This window comes from Pinus tabuliformis, chromosome 5_2, assembly GCF_031772625.1.
Source record: "Pinus tabuliformis cultivar Carrire ecotype Pingquan chromosome 5_2, CPIR1, whole genome shotgun sequence".
Taxonomy (NCBI): domain Eukaryota; kingdom Viridiplantae; phylum Streptophyta; class Pinopsida; order Pinales; family Pinaceae; genus Pinus; species Pinus tabuliformis.
The window spans coordinates 944,395,360-944,414,154 of record NC_142306.1 but is presented as its reverse complement, the minus strand read 5'-3'; the positions used below and the strand labels follow the sequence as shown (position 1 = coordinate 944,414,154).

The following is an 18,795-nucleotide window of genomic DNA, read 5'->3' as shown; positions in this document are numbered from 1 at the left end:
GAAGGTGCATAATGTTTAGATGCAAACAAAACTTTGGAAATAAATTCTAAAACTTTGAATTATTTAAACCTGTAATGTTTTGGAACCATTTCGACCCAACTCATAGTGCCATGAATCATATGCATCAAAGAGATATTCCTCTTCATAAAATATTAACAAGATTTACACCATTTCCATCTTTAGAAGAAAAATTAATTCGAAATGGAGATAACAGAAGGTAAGTTGTGTGATTGAGTTGTTTCTATTTTGATCAACCCTAGATCTAATTATAGTTATGTTAATCCTTACCTGGTGGATAAGTGTGGTTTGAGAAAATAAGCGCATGCAGAGTCCTGGTTGGTGTAGTTGGCTACAAGTACTAAGAAACAATTTCATCATTGGGTGAGATCTTGTGCATTTGAGTTGAATGGTATGCTTACTTCAGCACACCTAAATGTGCTTCCATTGGGATCATACAGTATGCTTCTAGGTATGGATTGATTATACCTTCATAGGACTAAGGCAGATTGTTACGAAAAGGATATTGAGTTCTTGCATGATGATGGAGAGAAGAGAATCTTACATGGTAAGAAGAAGCCTACATTGATGAGAATGGTTACAACTATGCAGGCAAAGTGTAGTTGTAGGAAAGGGTGTGTATTGTTCAAAGTGCACATTCACACTGATAAAGGTAAGGATGTTGAGGATGTGGAATTATTGAAGAGGTATTCAGTTTCGCAGCAGTTTCAGGATGTATTTCCAGCAGAAATTTCAGTTTTCTGCCTCACAAGGAAGTGGACTTCTCTATTGAGTTGGTACCAAAAGAAGCACTAACATAAAAGGCACCTTATAGGATGAGCACTCTAGAGTTAGTGGAACTAAAGTTGCAATTGAAGGAAATTCTTGAAAAGGGATACATTAGGCCAAGTGTGTTGCCTTGGGGTTCACCACTGTTGTTTTTAAAGAAGAATGATGGTACTCTCAGTTTGTGTATTGATTACAACGAGTTGAACAAGGTGACAATCAAGAAGCGGTATCCTTTGTCGCAGATTGATGACTTGTTTGATCAACGATGGGAGAAACAATGTTCTTGAAAATTGATTTGAGATGAAGGTATCACCAGGTACACATCAAAGAAGAGGACATATACAAGATTGATTTCCGGAATAGGTATGGGCATTATGAGTTTAGTGTGGTTCCTTTTGGTTTGATTAATGTTCCAGATAGTTTCACTTGTTTAATGAATAGTGTGGTGTGTCCTCATCTGGACAATTTTGTGATAGTATTCATTGATTATATATTGATATACTCTAAGAATAAGGAAGAGCATGCAAAACATCTAGCAACAGTGTTAATATTGCTAAGAGAGCATCAATTGTATGCTAAGCTTAGTAAGTGTAGCTTCTTTCAGACAGAATTTCATTACTTGGGACATGTTGTTTCCAAGGAAGGTATAGTGGTGGATCTGGAAAAGATCAGAGCTATCATAGAATGGATAGCTCCTAGGAAAGTGGATGAGGTCAAATCATTCATGGGGTTAGAAAGGTATTACAAGCGGTTCATTAGGAACTTCTCACATATTTCCTATCCTATTACATCCTTGCAAAGGAAAGGAAACAAATTTGAATGGATAGAGGAATGTGAAACCAATTTTGAGCAGTTGAAGCAGTTTCTTACAAACACTCTATTCTAAAGATTGCAGATCTAGATAAAAATTTCATGGTGTGTACAGATGCTTGCAAGAGAGGACTTGGTGGAGTCTTGATGTAGGAAGGATATGTGGTATGTTATGACTAAAGGAAATTGAATACTCCCATCATCTCGAGTGATCTAGTGAATGAAGTACTGATTGGACCAGACATACTGGAGGAGATGGAACATGAAATGATGGTTATTAAGAATAATCGAAAGGTAGCATAGGACAGGAAGAAGAGTTATGCATATCAACACAGTGTGTTTAAGGAGTTTCAGGTTGGGGAGCATGTGTACTTGCCCATCAAGCCCAATAGGAGCTACTTGAGGATTGACACATGTGCCAAGTTGGCACCTTGGTATTGTGGGCCTTTCGAGATCCTTAAGAGGATTAGACCAGTGGCCTACAAACTTGCACTGTCACTGATAGTGAAAGTCCATGATGTTTTCCATGTTTCATTTCTTAAAAGATATGTGAAATGTGATGATCATATGATTGAGTGGTTTGTATTGCACGTAGAACTAGAGGAAGAATTCCAACCAAAACCTCAAAGCATATTGCAACGAAAATAGCTCATGCTCTGGAACTGAGAAATCGAGCAAGTTAAAGGGCAGTGGAAACCCCTTGGGTCCGATGAAGCTACATGGGAGATGACTAATCAGATGTGGGCTATGTATCCTTCATTGTTTACTGGTTGAGGCAACATATTTTTGGTATATGTATATATCTGTGTTTGGTTGTTATTGTAAATACTGCAATGAATTGTGCTATAAATATTCAATAAGCAGTATGGTTGTAATGTTATTATGTTTTTCATGTTGGTTTTTCTTTTCAGTAGGTTATTCATTGTAAATATTGCATCGAACTAATTTATAAACATCCATAAGAAGTATGTTTTGATTTCAGCATTTTTCTAGTCATAGGTGTCATAGAACATCGAGGACGATGTTCAGCTAAGGGGGAGGGGTTTGTAACAACCTCGGGCTAAAACTTAATGTAATAAAGGAAAACTAAGACTAGGGTAATGGGACACGTATTCCAAGCTGACTATTGGGCAAAAAATCTTAGTGGGTGTCACTTTCGGTTTATTTTATGGCTAAGGAAATTGGAAAAGGAAAAGAGGCATTAATTGGCATCTGTTTATGAAAATAAAGAAAAATAGGAGAAAAGGGAGATGAAAGGTCACATATTTGCATGAAAGGAAAATTGAAGGAAAATAGAGGAAAATGAAGAAAACAGATGCCTCAATGATAAAAATGTTTGTAAGGATTAGTTCATAGCTTTTGTCAGTGCAGTTTTGGGGCTATCTTTGTTTTCTCATACTATTACACACTTAGAGCATTCTTGGAGCACTCTAGCATTGGATAAAGCAAGCAAGGGAAGGCAAAGGAAGGATAAGGAAAGCAAAGGACAAACAAGGAAGGTTGAATCAAGAAACTTCAACAAGAGGATTTGTAGGTAACAGGTTGCATGTGTGATTTCCTAGTTGGTTTGTGAATGCATGGTACATGCATTTGTATATTTGGTTCTTTTGTTGTCATTGACATGGATTTTTCCTGGTTTGACAATAGTTTCATCCTTGCCTTTCCATTTACAGATAGTCATGGTGTGATGGGATTTTTTTCTCGGTTGAGCTTTGGATTGCCAGAAGATTTTAGAACTGGGTGAGGTGGTCTTAGGAAAATTCCCAACGGTTGGGGGTGGAGGTGGTTTAATATTTGAGAAGCCATTAACAAGTGGGCGGAGACAAGAAAATTCCTCAAGGTATTGGTGAAGAAACTCGAAGGCATCTAAGCTTATTTTTGGCATTGTGATCTCTTTATCGGTTTGGCAGGATCGCGGTAGCCTCAGAGGGTGTAGGTGGTTTAATATTCGGGAAGCTCTGGTTGTTTGTGTCTTGAGATACCACATTCATGCTTGGAATATGGCACGGGGATGATTGGTTGAAAGAAAGATTTGGTTCAACCTAATCTATGGTTAGGTGGTACATGGAAGTCCCTCACTTGGTTTGTTTTTGCATAAGTTAATAAATTTATTTTCATATTGTACTCTACGAGCACTTGTATTTGTTATTATGGTGATTTGATGGATGTTATGTCATGGTTAATACTCTAGTTATATGTTGGTTATAAGCATGGATTTTGAAATGTACTCTAGTTATGTCTTGTTTAGAATTTGATAAGTATCTCATGGGTAATGAATGCATGGGCTAAGAGATGTTATTACAACTATTGTGGGAGGGAATTAGACCTTCTTGGTGATTATCATATAAGTTTCAAACTCCTATGTTCAAACATACATTCATGACCTGTAGATTACATGTTCACTATGTGTTTTACGAAATCACTGTCATGGTTAGGCCTGGTTAGGTCAAGTCTTTGATCAAGTTTTGTATGATTAGTTTTGTCTTCAAGTATTTTATCATTCAAGAAAGTCTCAGGAAGTTTTGAGAAGTGTTTTGGAGGCTAGCCTGGAGTTGTGGCTCAGAAATTAGGATTGCAAGGACTGAACTGAGGATTTTGGGCCACAACCGCACTTAGGTAGGCTTGTGCCTACGGTTGGAGGGTCACATCTGCACTCATGTAGGATTTTTCATGAATTTGGGAGTCTAAGTCACTAAAAAGGAATTATATCTCATGGTTGGGTCACCTGGGGTGGTTCTTTGACCCCTGAGCATCCTGTAAGTCCTGTAAGATGTCAGGTCGTGGTCAATAAGTCTCATTTCCCCACTTCCATAACTAAAGCTTGGAGGCCGGTTCATGTCATAGTAACTCTTCACCTCATGTTTACCCTGGAAGACCAATGAAATTAGGTAAATGTGGGAGGACCGTTATAGACTGATATCAGAGCATGGTTCAAATACTTGGATTGAATGGGCTAGATGCATGTTGTCATGCATGCATTGTCATGGTTGTGGTTGGTGTGCATGAGGTCTTAGTATGAAGTTAGTGTTATCATGCATAATGTCGATATATTGATATGATTATGTATATACATGTATCATGCTAATCTGGATTGATTTTTGACGAGATAGCCTCCCTAAACTTCACTGAGGTATATTGATTATGTTTATATTTGGTTTATCTGACATGGTATGTTTGCATGAAGAAGAAGAGGATCATAGATTAGTACTCTCCTAACATAGCAGATACTTTGCAAAATCTAAAGGCATAGATCCAAAGTTTCAAGGCAGATAATGGCAGAATCATTTAGTCACGGGAAAAGCTTGCTATGGCATAGGGAAAAAAATCATAGGTCAATACAGTTACCCTTTAAAGTTTGTCATATTTTCATAGATAGGGACAACCACGGATCAGTTATGGACAAGAGGATGGGACTAATGGAGCATATGGTAGCAGTTCTCATGGTGGACATAGGTCGGATAGGGATGACACAATCGGAGATGGTAGGTTCTTGGATACACCTGACAAGAGAGGTAGTGGCTACGAGTTCTATTCTAGTTCTGGTTCAGACATGTATTATGGTCATTATTGTTATGATCCTTACAGGAGGAGTGAGAGGGGATATTTTCTAGATGAGTTCAAGAAATCAAAGCCACTTACATTCGACGGAGAGTTGAAGAAACCAAAATATGCAAAGGCATGGTTTCTTGGGATGAATAATTTCTTCAAGTTGCATGATTTCACAGAGAACATGAAAGTCAAGATTGTTATTTTCAGTCTCAAAGGAAAAGCGTACATATGGTGGGAAGACGTAAAGCATGTCAGAGATATCAGGACAGAGGAGTTGAGTTGGCAAGAATTCAAGAGACTCTTCAGGAAGAAGTACTTGTGAAAGAGGTACTATAACAAAAAGTTCAAGGAGTTCTATGATCTGAAGATGGGATCTATGACAGATGAGGAGTACACGACTAAGTTCCTGGAGTTGTTGAGGTATGTGTTGTATGTGAGGTATGTGGGTTTCAGTTTAAACTTTATCAATTGGGTCATGAGTTGTATTTAGACTGTATCTCTACAATGGCTCAACCTCTCCCTTTTTCAATGCACAAAGCGGGCTTTGACAGGGTTGTCTCCTCTCCCCTTTATTGTTTTTATTAGTGGTAGAGGGATTAAGTCATCTTCTATTAGAGGTGAAAAGACGTGGGGACTTTCACAGATCTCTTATAACTAGGACGTTCTCTGTTAGGAACTTTTTATTTATGGATAACATTCTTATTTTTTGCAATAGGGGATTAAGGAAGATTAATACAATAGATGGGAAATCCACTGGTATGCCTATTAATTCCCAGAAATATTTTTATCCTACCATAATCTAAATGATGAGGAAATATGTCACGTGACATAGCTTTTTCCATATGTTTCCAAACCACTGGAGGAAGGTCTAAAGTATTCGGGTTTTCATCTAAAACATATCTATTACATCAAAGAAGATTGGGTTTTGCTCATTGCCAAAGTCGAAAAACAAAATAAAAATTGGCGTCTTAGATGGCTCTCTAGGGTGGGACATATGGTTTGGATCAAATTTATGCTTGAAGCCATTCTCGTATATTGGGAATCTCTTGCATGAATCCCTAAAGCAGTATTGGAAAATTTTAGAATAATTTGCTCAAACTTTTTTTGGCCAGTGAAGCGGGAACTAGGGGTCTTGTTGTGGGTCAAATGAGATAGGATAATTATGCCACAATTTATTGGTGGTTGGGGTTTGAAGAATATCTCCTTATTTTCAAAGGATTTGGCTACCAAATATGGTTGGAGTCTAATCTCATCATCCAACTTATGGACATCAATGGTCACCCATAAGTACATTTCCAAAAATTCATTTGAAGACTGGGTAAGAAGGGTTGATAAGCCTAGAGCAAATATATCGTTAATATGGAGGGTTTAGAAGAGGATCATCGTGACTCATGGCATAATTTCTTGTAATATCTCTCAGATGGTCACATAATATTAACTAACATAGATGATGAGCTCATTTGGATTGTCTCCCCTCATGGGACTTATACTTCAAAGCTTGGCTACATTTCCCTATTTGTTGACAAAGTTGTAGTAGAATATAAATGGTGGTGGAAAGCGATCTGGAAAGCTAAATGTTTAGCCTAATGAAAATTATTTAGATGGTGTCTAATGGCGAAGAAGATCCCAACCTGGGATGTTCTACAAAGATTTTGTATGACTTGTCCAAGCTAGTGCTCATTATGTAAAAACGATGATGAAAATGCAACACATGTGTTCATCTCCGGCTTTTTTTATCAGTAGGTGTGGCAAGAATGTAGGATCGCCCTAGGTCACTTGGTCTCTTGGAAATGTGTAGACTTAGAGGATTCTTGGAAGGCATGGAGCTCAAATCCCAGTAGTCATGCCATCAAAGCTCTTCCCGTAATCATATGTTGGGGGGTGTGGTTAGCAAGAAACAAAGCTATATTCTAGGACAAGCTTTCGAAACTTGAACATATTGCAGCCAAATTTCTTACCATTTTAAGTCAATTTCCACATGAAAATGATCTTACCCCTGCCAAAGTGCTCAAACCAGAACATATAGATCATCCTAGGTCATGGGCCTATTTTGATGGAGCAACTATGAATTTTTTATCGCAGAGCAGAGACAGATTTGTCTTTTTTCTCTCTAAATCTCACTACTATCGGGTTAAATTTGGTTTAGGCTAAGCAACCAATAATCAGGTGAAACTCCTTGCTTACAAATATTTCTTTCTATTTTCCTTAGAGAAGGGATGCACTCAAATTCAAGTTTTCGGGGACTCCATAATCACTATTGACTAACTCAATAAGATGCAAGCTTCCAGAAATTAATTGTTATACTTACTAAGGAAATTATGTTGCTTATTGATACCTTTCTCCTTTTTTACTTATCATATTTAGAGGGAAATGAAAAAGATAACTAACAATCTTTCAAAAGATGGCCTTAACATGGACGAAGGCTAATGGCGTATTAAAGAACAATTAAATGGACAAGTATATGAGTTTTTCCAGCGGTCATACAAGGACACTCCACTTGAAACAACAACAATATAATCCTACTGGCAACAAATCAAAGTATTGCTTTTGAAGTATTTTATCTATTCTAGAGTTTCAAATGATTACACTCTTTCATGTTTTTTGTCAAGTAGTTTCCTTTTGTTACTCTACGTTTTGCACTTTCCACGTAAGATCATGTGTTGTAACTTGGTTTTTACAACGAATTTACGCATTTGTCTTTACATTCTTCTGGTCCCCCATCACGGAAAAAACAAGAAAAGGGACTGTATCTCTCTTTACAGTACGTGGAATAGTAAGAATAGATTGGTGGAATAGTGAGCATAGGTTGGGCTCTTTATTCAATGCTCAACAAATTAGAAAACTAGTTGTCACTGCGCCATGCTAAGAGGGATGATACTTTCGTAAACTTTTAATATTTCAATGATAGAGTCATATATACGATGATAAAGTCATAGACCCTAGGAGTTGAAGATCTCGGTCACTACACCCTCCTACGAGGGATGATACTTTCGTAAACTTTTAATATTTCAATGAGAGTCATAGATACTATGATAAAGTCATAGACACTAGGAATTGAAAAGAAATAGCACAGTTCATATTTTATAAATTGAGAACGGCGGTCCAGAACAAGCATATTGTCGGATATTTTTTTCTAGAATGTTGAGAAACATACTTTGTAAGTAAAACGCTTAAGAAAATAATAATAATAAAAGGTTAATATTTATTTGTATAATAATTTGCTTCTCTATTTACAAATTATTGTCTTCTCTATTTATAATAGTCTTTTTGGAGATGTGCTTATACTCTGATTCCATGATTCCATTCCAGCGTGTTTCAAGTAAACCGGTGGTGTAAACCGGTAGTGTCTTGGAGTTGTGCTTATACAGTGATTCCAGAGTGTTTCAAGTAAACCGGTAGTGTTATCCAATAAGAGTATCCATTATTTTGATCGAAGAAATTTTCCTGGTAAATGGTTACCTTGTTCATCTCACCTTATGCCAAACTTTTTTTCGTTTGGTTTTTTTTAAATCAGCCTAATTTAACTGGAATTTTATCATAAAATTAAATCTCAATATGGGTTAAATGAGGTTAAATTCCATAACATATGTAATGTGATAGAGTACATCATTTGACATTGACATGGTGAATCCACGACTAAAAATAAATCGAGTTATAAAGATCAATAGAGACTCATCCCAGAGAATGATGAAAACAAATTTGACCAGAGAATGACCAAAGAATTGGCCAACACACACAAAGGGAGAACCACCTTTTTTTCTTAAAAACAAAGGGCAAAGGCACGATAAATGGTTTTTCGTTTTCTGGATTAAAAAAAAAATATACCATTATTATATGTTACTTTATATTTAAAATAATATTAAAAAAATACCTCTTTAATATATAAAAATAAAACTCGGCTTGCGCTCTGGAAACCCTCAAGATCTGCATCTCGCACGTTCTGTAGACAGCGAGCGCGCCCACTCTCTGCCGCCCTGATCCCTGCAGGCGTGTCCGCCTGGGGCTCTTCTACATACTGCGGCCGAACTGGTTCATGGAGGACCGCGCTGTTGCCTGCTAACTTTTGACAGGCCCGTTCCCTAGGGCTTGCGCCCATGGAGGTGCAGGGCTCCCAAAGAAGAAGAATTTTGAAGCTGCGAAATTCGTAAAAAAGTTGGATGATATTCCTGTGATCTCCCTTCCTCCAGAAACCCCGATCCAAGTTGCATTGTCTTTGGTCGAACGGGCTCTCATCAGCCAGTTCACTGGGCTCTGGCCATCCCCAAAATCCACTGAGCGCTGGGTCAACAAAAACCGGGCGTCGTTGATCAAAAAAAGTGTTACCTCTTACTTTCTGGGGAGAGGATACTTCCTCTTCGAATTCACTTCAAAGGATGACAAAGATCTGATCTTCCAAAACGGCCCCTACTTCATGGGCCCTCAAGGTTTGTATCTAAATAAATGGACTCTGAACTTCGATCCAGCAGTAGATGTGCCCAAAGCAGTCCCGGTGTGGGTTAGACTTCCAAATCTCCCAGTGCATTGTTGGAATTGGGACTCTTTGATAAACATTAGAAATTCCCTTGGGAAATTTATAGATCGAGCGAACAATAAGGACCAATATGACTGCGCCAGGATCTGTGTAGAAGTAGATCTGGAGGTGGGGCTACCAGAGGCCATCAAAATAAATGTCGGAAGCTGGACGCACTTGCAGAAACTGGACTATGAGCAGCTGCCCTTCAAATGCCGGAAATGCCATGTTTATGGCCACTTCGCCAGAGGCTGCCCGACCAACAATGAGGTTGTGCAGGGGAAGGAGGACGGATGGAATCAAGTCAAGCGCTCCAAACCTTATCTCAAGACACAGAAGCCGGGAGGCCCTAATGGCAAAGGACCTCACCAGGCCTCTACTCAGCAGATCCCGCCCAAGCCTGCTCCAGAAAATAAGTTCGATCCTCTTAGCTCGCAACCAGAGGACACCCAGGAGGTCGTGGTCCAAAAGGCAGTGTCTCCAGATAAAGGTAACCTGCCTGTCTCTCCCAAGGATGCAAGTGTTGCAGAAAGCTCAAAAGGAAACCCTGTCGAAATCGAGGAAGAGGATCAAGAGTCGGAAGACTCGGAGGAGGAAGGAGAAATAGGTGACTCCCAAGCCTCTGTTAGGAGATCCACAAGAGGACGCAAAACAGATCGGGAGAAAAGAGAGCAGGAAACGTACAAGGATAAGTTACAGGGCAGCCAACCAACTCTGGAGAGGTTGTTAGCAAAAAAGCCGAAGATGGCAAGAAACCAGTCTCAAGGCTCCAAGGGAGCCCAGCAGAGCAAAGGTAAATAATGAAAATAGTCTCCTGGAATTGTAGGGGAATGGGGAGCAAAGTTAAGGAAGAGGCCATAAGAAATTTAATAAGAATAGAAGCCCCAGACATATTCCTTCTCCAGGAGACAAAGATGGAGGACTCAAACTTCCTCCAAACAAGCAAAAAACTCTGGAATAAAAGTAAAGCAATAGCTGTCTCAGCCCGAGGAGCCTCTGGAGGACTGGGCACTCTTTGGAATGATAGCAAGTTTTCGTTAGTATCCGAGACTTCAAATACTCACTGGCTGATGCTAAAAATGCAGCATCTCATAACTAAAGAATCCTTTTGTCTCTTTAATGTTTATGTGTCGATTAATGCTGGAGAAAAAAAGGCTTGTTGGGACTCAATAAGAAGCCAAGCAGATCTGAGTAATCTAGACAACATCATTATTGCAGGAGATCTAAATCTCACGCTGCATTCCTCAGAAAATCGAGGAGGCTGCATTGTGCGAGATCCGGCAAGGGAATGGGCAGAGGACCTCCTGCAAGATTGGGACCTGTTAGACATCAAGCCTTCCTCTGGTAAGTTTACTTGGTCAAATAAAAGAGTAGGTCCGGGTCACATTGCAGCAAGGCTAGATAGATTCTTAGTTCAAAGCTCTTTTCTTTTGCTTGGGTTAGACGTTAGTATGCAAATCCTCTCTTGCAGCATCTCTGATCATAACCCTATCAAGCTTGAACTCCGGGCCCATTCCGATCTTGGCCCCATTCCCTTCAGGTTTAGCCCTCTCTGGATCAAGGAATCCAATTTTTTGCAGATAGTCAAGGAAAGTTGGTCTCAGCCAGTCAATGGATCACCTTTCTATGTGTGGGAAGAAAAGCTTAGAAGAACGAAATCTACTCTAAAGTGTTGGGCCAAAACCCTTCCTAATCCAGCAGCTGAAAGAAAAAATCTCCAAAGTCAACTAGATGCACACCATATGTTTTTGGAAGAGGCATATGTAACTAGAGACAGCCTAGATAAGGAGGTCCAGCTCCAACAACACTTTCATAAAGCCTGCCTGGCTGAAGAAGAATTTTGGAGGATTAAATCTCGCTGCCTATGGCTCAAAGCAGGAGACAGAAATTCCTCTTTCTTTCATAAGCAAGCTCAAGCCAGAAAATGCTTTAACTCCATTACTGAAATCAAGGGAGATACTACCAATCACAAGGACTTTGCAAGCATCAAACGAGCAGCTTTTCTCCACTTCAAAAATTTGTACAGTGAGGATGTGAATCTGACTCAGAACTCTTGTTTACTGGACCGGGTTCCCACTTTAATCACTGCTGAGATGAATCACCAACTAGAAGCTAAAGTCACTAAAGCTGAGGTCAAAAATGCTCTCTTCGCCATGAACCCCGATAAAGCCCCAGGACCAGATGGATTCTCCGCCAGATTCCTTCAATCCTGCTGGCACATTGTGGAAAAAGACCTCTATAAGATGGTTCAAAAATCCCAAGCTTGTCAAAAAATTGGAGGAAGTACAAACTCTGCATTCCTTGCACTCATCCCCAAGGAGAAAGGCACCAATTCCTTCAACAGATTTCGTCCCATCTCTCTTTGCAACACTGGCTACAAATTGATCACCAAAGTAATAGCTAACAGGCTGAAGTATCTTCTCCCCAAAATCATTCCAGAGAATCAAGGGGGCTTCATTCACGGTAGACAGCTAGTGGACAACTTCATCTTAGTCCAAGAGGCAATCCTCTCAAGCCAGCAGCGCAAGGAAAAAGGTATGGCTATCAAACTAGACTTAGCAAATGCTTTTTATCGTGTTAGGCATAATTTTCTCTTGAATATTTTGCAAAAATATGGATTTGGGGAGAACTTTATAAACTGGATTCGGGCTTGCATATCGGAGCCATGGATTGCTCCCCTGGTCAATGGCAGAGTTGTTGATTTCTTCAAAGCCTCAAGAGGACTAAGGCAGGGTTGCCCTCTTTCTCCTCTTCTGTTTGTTCTTCAAGCCTCCGCCCTCAGCTTTCATCTAAACAACAAAATGCAAGAGCAGGAAATCTCAGGGATCTGCATCGCAAGAGGAGTCAAAAGCATCAACCATGCCCTCTTTGCAGACGATACTTTACTGCTGGGGGCTGCATCGGTTCACTCGGCCAACAGATTTAAAGAAGCTCTAGATGAGTTTTGTATGGCGTCGGGAAGTAGTCTCAACAAAGGGAAGTGCCACATATACAGTTGGAACATCAAGCCCAACTTGCTTAGTTCCATTGCCAGATGCTTAGGATTCGCAGCCTCTTCAGCTTGGACCTCGTTTAAATATCTTGGACTCCCTATCTTCCTCAAGCGGGCCTATAGCAGGGACTGGCTCCCTCAAGTGGAAAATTCAAAGACAAGCTTCAGGCATGGGGTTTCAACTGGCTTAATATTGCGGGCAAGTCAGTCCTCATCAAAGTTGTGCTCTGCAGTCTCCCCTTATTTCAGTTCTCAGTCCTCCTTGCTCCAATTGGGATTCTTCAGAAAATGGAACAGCATATTCACAATTTCTTTTGGAAGGGAGGTAAACAAAATGAGAGGAAAATCCCTCTTGTTAACTGGGAGACTGTCTCCAAGCCTCAAATGGAGGGAGGATTAAACTTCAAGAATCTTTCCCTCCAGAACATTGCCATGGGAGCCAAAATTCTCTGGAAAATCATTGCGCCCAAGCCTGGCTGGGCCCAATTAGCGCTTTGGAGGAAGTATTTCAAAGGCGAGAGAGTTAGATGCCTGGACGGGCCTCTCCCCCAGGGCGTCTCTCCTTTTATAAAGCTCTGCTCCAAAGCCGCCCCCCTGATCTGCTCCAATGCTTACTGGATTCTTGGAAACAGGAAGAAAATCAATTTTTGGACTGATCGCATCATGGATCGAGACCCAATTGGCGAATGCAACTCTGTAAAGGCGCTGCGTGACTGGTTGACAGCTTCAGGCAGATCCACGTTGTGGGATATATCCACGTGGGCTGGGACGCGTTGGACAGGCTGGAACTTTACTGATGTGCCTCCGGATCTGCTTCAAGAATGCAGCTGCCTTCGGGCTATGCTGAACGGAATTGCTCCCTCGCATGTACGCAGAAGAGACTCGCGTGGCTGGGGTTCACTGTCTGCAGGATACACAGTAGCTCAAGGCTACACTAAACTCGCCTTGAGACCGAATGTCCCTCCCGATCCTGCTCCTTGGAAGGCGATCTGGCGCATTTCCTCTCTGCCCAAAGTCGATATGTTCTGTTGGCTCCTATGCCACAGGAAAATCCTCACTGATGACAAACTGCAGAGGCGCGGTTTCCATGGCCCGTCTAGGTGCTCCCTGTGCAGAGAGAATGTGGAATGTGCCACGCATCTCATGTTAAACTGCAAATTTGTTGTGCAGGTTTGGAGGGAACTAATGGATTATTGGAACCCCAACTTTGTTCTTCCTAGCTCCATCACTGATTTTTTTGCTAATTGGCAGAACAGTTACCCTGGACCTCCTCCCAAAAACAAAGTGATTAAAGCGGCTTGGTCTTCCCTGCCTAAAATTTACTGCTGGCAGATCTGGCTAGAGCGAAACAGCAAAATTTTTAGAAACACTCAGCATGATGCCAAAGTGGTAGCAGTTAAGATAAAGGTCCAGTTAAAAGAATGCCTGGGAGATAAAAAAGACGACTCAAATCTAAATCAGTTAGATTCTGCTTGGGGTGCCTCCTTAAATCTGCAATTTAACCAAGCCATCAGAAATATCTCCTCTTCTAAAGAATGGCAAATAAGGGGGGAAAATAATGAAGACTTCCAAGACTGGATATCCAATCAAAAGGTACACTCTCTCTTCTTTGACGGGGCAGCAAAGGGGAATCCGGGCAAGGCTGGGGCAGGAGGAATTGTAAAAAACATTGAAGGTATATCGACCCACAACTTTGCTTGGGGTCTGGGGATCAACTCCAGCATTCAAGCTGAGGCATTGGCCCTCTTCCAAGGTCTTAAGCTACTCTTGAATTTGGAAATCAAGGAGGCAAACATTTTTGGAGATTCTCAAGTGATAATAAAAATCATGGTGACCAACTCATCCCCTCGGGACTTAAGATTGGCAAGACTGATATCTAGAATCAGAAGTTTGGGGAAACTGTTCCAGAACCTGAAATACTTCCACGTTCTAAGAGACAACAATAAAGAAGCAGATCTTGAAGCTAATAAAGCTGCTCTCCTCTCTGTGGGGGAAATGATAAGAGATGTAGAGGAAACATGGAATCCAATTCCATAATCAGTCAGCTGATATGTTTTATTGCTTGCTATTGAAACAGTTCTTTTGTATTTATAAACTTGGACAAATCACAGAAATCGATTCCATAGTTGTAATCAAAAAGTGCTGGAAGCTGAACACAAACCTGATAGCAGTTCAGGTTGTCGCTATTTGGGCTTTGCTCCCTCTCATTGTAATCTGAAATCGGGCATTTAGACCTCTCAGTTAATATATGAAATATATATATATATATATATATATATATATATATATATATATATATATATATATATATATATATATATAATAAAAATAAAAATCAATTAAAAATAATAATAATAACAATTAAAAAATTTACACCTGGTTTATATAATAAAAAAAGGTGTGAAACTTTATAATGGTTTTTATTATTTTTAATCAAAAAAATCAAGGTGATTTTAGTTTTTATAGTTATTAAATTTTTATTATTTTATTGGTTAATTAGGCCGATAGGCCTTTCCTATGCATCAACAATTGTCAACACTTTTACCCTGTGTCGTTCGATCAAGTGAGACACTTTCAACCGTTGATTTGGAGTGTGACTGCTTTTTCCAAATATCTGTTGAGTTGCCTCCCATTATTTTATGTCACTCTTGAAGATATTTTCACTTCTTTTTCCCTACCAGTTGTTGTTTATCTTCTTCTTCCCTAGCTTTTGGCAAGCACTGTTCTTCTTCCCTGGCTTTTGGCAAGCACTGACTCATCATTTTCTTCAATACTCTGCATTGCATTGGCTTGCCTTGTTTCTTGTTCAAGTTTATTTTCTTTGTTGCATGGCAATGCATTTTGGATTTTACAAACCGTTTGAAACTCAGATTGCCAAACTCCCTGGGAATCCTTCCAGTGATCTTGTTGCTCGTCAGAGAAATCCATTCTAAATTACTGCAATCTGCAAGTTTTTCTGGTATCTCCCCTGTTAGAAAATTGTTGTTCAGGATCAGATTCTTGAGCTGGCTGCACCCACCGAGCTCATGAGGGATCCTGCCCTCCAACCCATTGAACCACAGCATCAAATGTTCCAGATTCTTCAGCCGGCCGAGCTCGGGAGGAATCTGGCCTTTCAAAAAATTGAGACTCAGGTCTATTGTTTTCAGCCTGGTGCATTGAGCTAATGTAACAGGGATTTGCCCTATTATGAGGTTATCTGGGAGCCTAAGCTCTTCTAGAGCAGATGCAACCGGGCAAATTGTAAGCGGCAATGTTCCGGACAATCTGTTGGAACTCAAGTCTGCAACTCTCAAATTCTTGCAGCTTGAGATCGATGGCGGGAAGGGTCCTGTAATGTAGTTATTACTGAGAAGCAACTTGTTAAGGGCATGGAGATTTCCTAGAATCGAATCTGGGAAGAGCCCGGAAATATTATTGTTCTGTAGATTCAGAATCTGCAAGGAAGAACATGTGGAGAACGATGAGGGGAAGGGGCCGGAGAGATTGTTGGAGGAAAGCAGAAGTTGTTCTAGCGATTGACAGCAATTCCCAAGCTCGGGGGGAATTGAACCCCCGAAGTGATTCTGGGAAATGTCCAGCCTCCAGAGATTTGTAAGTTCACCCAGAGATCTAGGGATGGTACCCTCGAATTCATTCGACGAGAAATTCAGACTCTGCAATGCAATGCATTTGGAGAACGAGGGCGGGATCTCTCCTACCAGATGGTTCGAGGACAGGTCTATAGATACCAGATTATGGCAGGCAGAGAGATTCAGATCGAAAAAAGATATTGGCCCGGAAAAATTGTTGAATGAGAGATCTAGGATCTGGAGTTGCGCCTGAGAGCTCAAAAAATTTGCAGGCAGAGTGCCGGATAAGTTATTGCGAGACAAATTCACAAAGGTGAATTGATGGGATTCCAAGAATTGTTCAGGAATGGGGCCTGTGAGGCCATTGGAGGAGATATCTATTTGCTGTAAGGTAAAGGGTAACTGGGTCAGAGACGAAGCATTACCAGAGAATGCATTGCCTGGGAGATTCAATACCCGGAGCTTGTCAAGGCTGGCTATGGCAGACGTGGGGAGAACCCCAACTAAGCCCGCTCTGCTCAAATCCAACTCTGTTACTCTCCCATCTACACAAGTCACACCATGCCAGAAGCTGCAAGTCTCGTGCATTAAATCCCATCCATCCAGGATCCCGCCCGGGTCCTTTTCTACTAATTTCTTCAACCTTATCAACGCTGCCGCATCGGTTTGCTTGCTGGAAGCCAGCGGCAAGGAACGAGACCCTAAGGAAGCCAATGTGAGATTCAAGAAAATGGACAACAGAAGAAAAAATTGGGAACCAGTAATCCTATGAAGGGCTTTTGGATCCATGGAAAAAATCTCTAAACTCTGCGAGTCTATCGATAGATTGCTACTCAGCTTTGGGTATATTATGATGATAATAAATCCTGCTTTTCATTATCCTCGAAATTCCAATCTCTCAAAGCAAAAAAGAGAAGGCCGAGATGAATGCAGGTTGACAAACCGTTTTGCATTTTGGATTTTACAAACCGTTTGCATTTTGGCGTCCTGCAGAGGGCACGGTTTCTTTGTTGCATGGCCATGCACGGTTTCAAACATGTCTCTGCAGATGAAATATCCTCTTCGTTCCTTTGCCACAGTTCAGGAGGCTTTTGAATGGTGGAGCGCTCAATGCCCCGTCCGACATGCTCTTCTCATTCTTACATGTTGGAATCTATGGAAATGGCGAAATCGAAACATCTTTCAGGGCTGCTCTCCGCCTCTTAACTCTGTTTTGTCTCAAATAGCAGCGCTCATGCCTACACAGGACTAGTTCGTTGCTCCCGCGGCACTAATCTTTCTGTGCTCTTCTTGATGGGCTTTCCATCTCATTCTCAAAGAATGGTTCTTCCTGGTTCGCCGTTCCAGCGGCTACAGATTCTTCTGCTGTCCCTTCTGGACACACCTGGCAACTTTCCTTCATGTATTCCTTCCTGATACGCGGCTATCTTGGTTTTCTGTTTGCGGCTTTTTCGCCTCTAAACTTTTCAGATCATGTCTCTTTTTGTCTCTTTATAATTCCTGTACATGTATTGCAGTCATCACCGCGGCCTCCTTCTGGCCTCTCCTCCATCTATGGCTATTTTTGGGCTCTTTGGTTTGTGGCTCTCCAGAGCTTGCCACTTTATGCCTTTTTGCAGTCCCTGTACTGGACATGCGGCTATGGATGATGCCCCATGCCTTCATGTATTTCTGATCATTATATTTTCTCAATATAACATATATCGCTTTTTTCTTCTGAAAAAAGTTCAGTACACAGGTAAATGGTTTTTTTGGTCTTTTTGGGTAAGAAAATATAATTATTATGTGTTACTTTACATTTAAAATAATAAAATTAAAAGATGCTTTAAATTTCTAAAAGAATGTGAAAATTGTTATTGTGTTAAATTTTTTTATTTATTTTTTTAATCAGTTTAATTTGATTGAATTTTACCATAAAACTAAATTTCAATAAATAGTTTTAATGAATATATATATATAGATATATATATATATATATATATATATATATATATATATATATATATAGATATATATATATATATATATATATATATATATATATATATATATATATATATATATATGTGGTTTGTTAGACTAGGCAGTAACTCCTCAACCAAAATTGATTCGTGTGTATTATTCCTTCAGGTAGGTCTTCATTATATACATGAGCGAGAGACTGTTCACTTCATCTCCCGGTGACTGTTCATATTACTTATTTATCCATTTACATTATATTCACCCAATCCTGATGATTAGGTGTCAACATTCCCTCCCTTAATCTGAAGGGATGTTGGTGAATCCAAGCATCATTCTGAATCGTTCAAGCTTTTCTCTTCCAAGCGCTTTGGTGAAGATGTCTGCAATTTGCTCATTAGTGGAACTATGACGAAGATGGATTGTTTTGGCTTCAATATGATGTCGAATCAGATGATATTTAATATTGATGTGCTTCTTTCGATCATGGAACTTTGGGTTCTTGGCCAACTTTATTGCAGAGGTATTGTCAATCATGAGTGGAGTTGATTGTACTTGTTTTACCTGCAAATCTTCAAGAATTTTCTTGAGCCACACAATTTCTTTTGTTGCTTCAG

At 40.1% G+C, this 18,795-nt stretch overlaps 2 protein-coding genes across 2 annotated transcripts; one reads left to right on the top strand and one right to left on the bottom strand.

The window, feature by feature from the left end:
- The first annotated feature begins 9,556 nt into the window (after positions 1-9,556).
- On the top strand, positions 9,557-14,684 carry LOC149162375 (uncharacterized). The gene is made up of 3 exons (XM_089435170.1): positions 9,557-10,377; positions 10,482-12,846; positions 12,933-14,684. The coding sequence occupies exons 1-3, from the start codon at positions 9,557-9,559 to the stop codon at positions 14,682-14,684; spliced, it is 4,938 nt and encodes a 1,645-aa protein (XP_089291296.1).
- Positions 14,685-14,851: 167 nt separating this feature from the next.
- LOC149162374 (uncharacterized) lies at positions 14,852-17,142 on the bottom strand. Its single transcript, XM_089435169.1, has 2 exons — positions 15,504-17,142; positions 14,852-14,861 (listed from the first exon to the last, which is right to left on the bottom strand). The coding sequence occupies exons 1-2, from the start codon at positions 17,006-17,008 to the stop codon at positions 14,852-14,854; spliced, it is 1,515 nt and encodes a 504-aa protein (XP_089291295.1). The 5' UTR covers positions 17,009-17,142.
- Between the last annotated feature and the right edge of the window lie 1,653 nt (positions 17,143-18,795).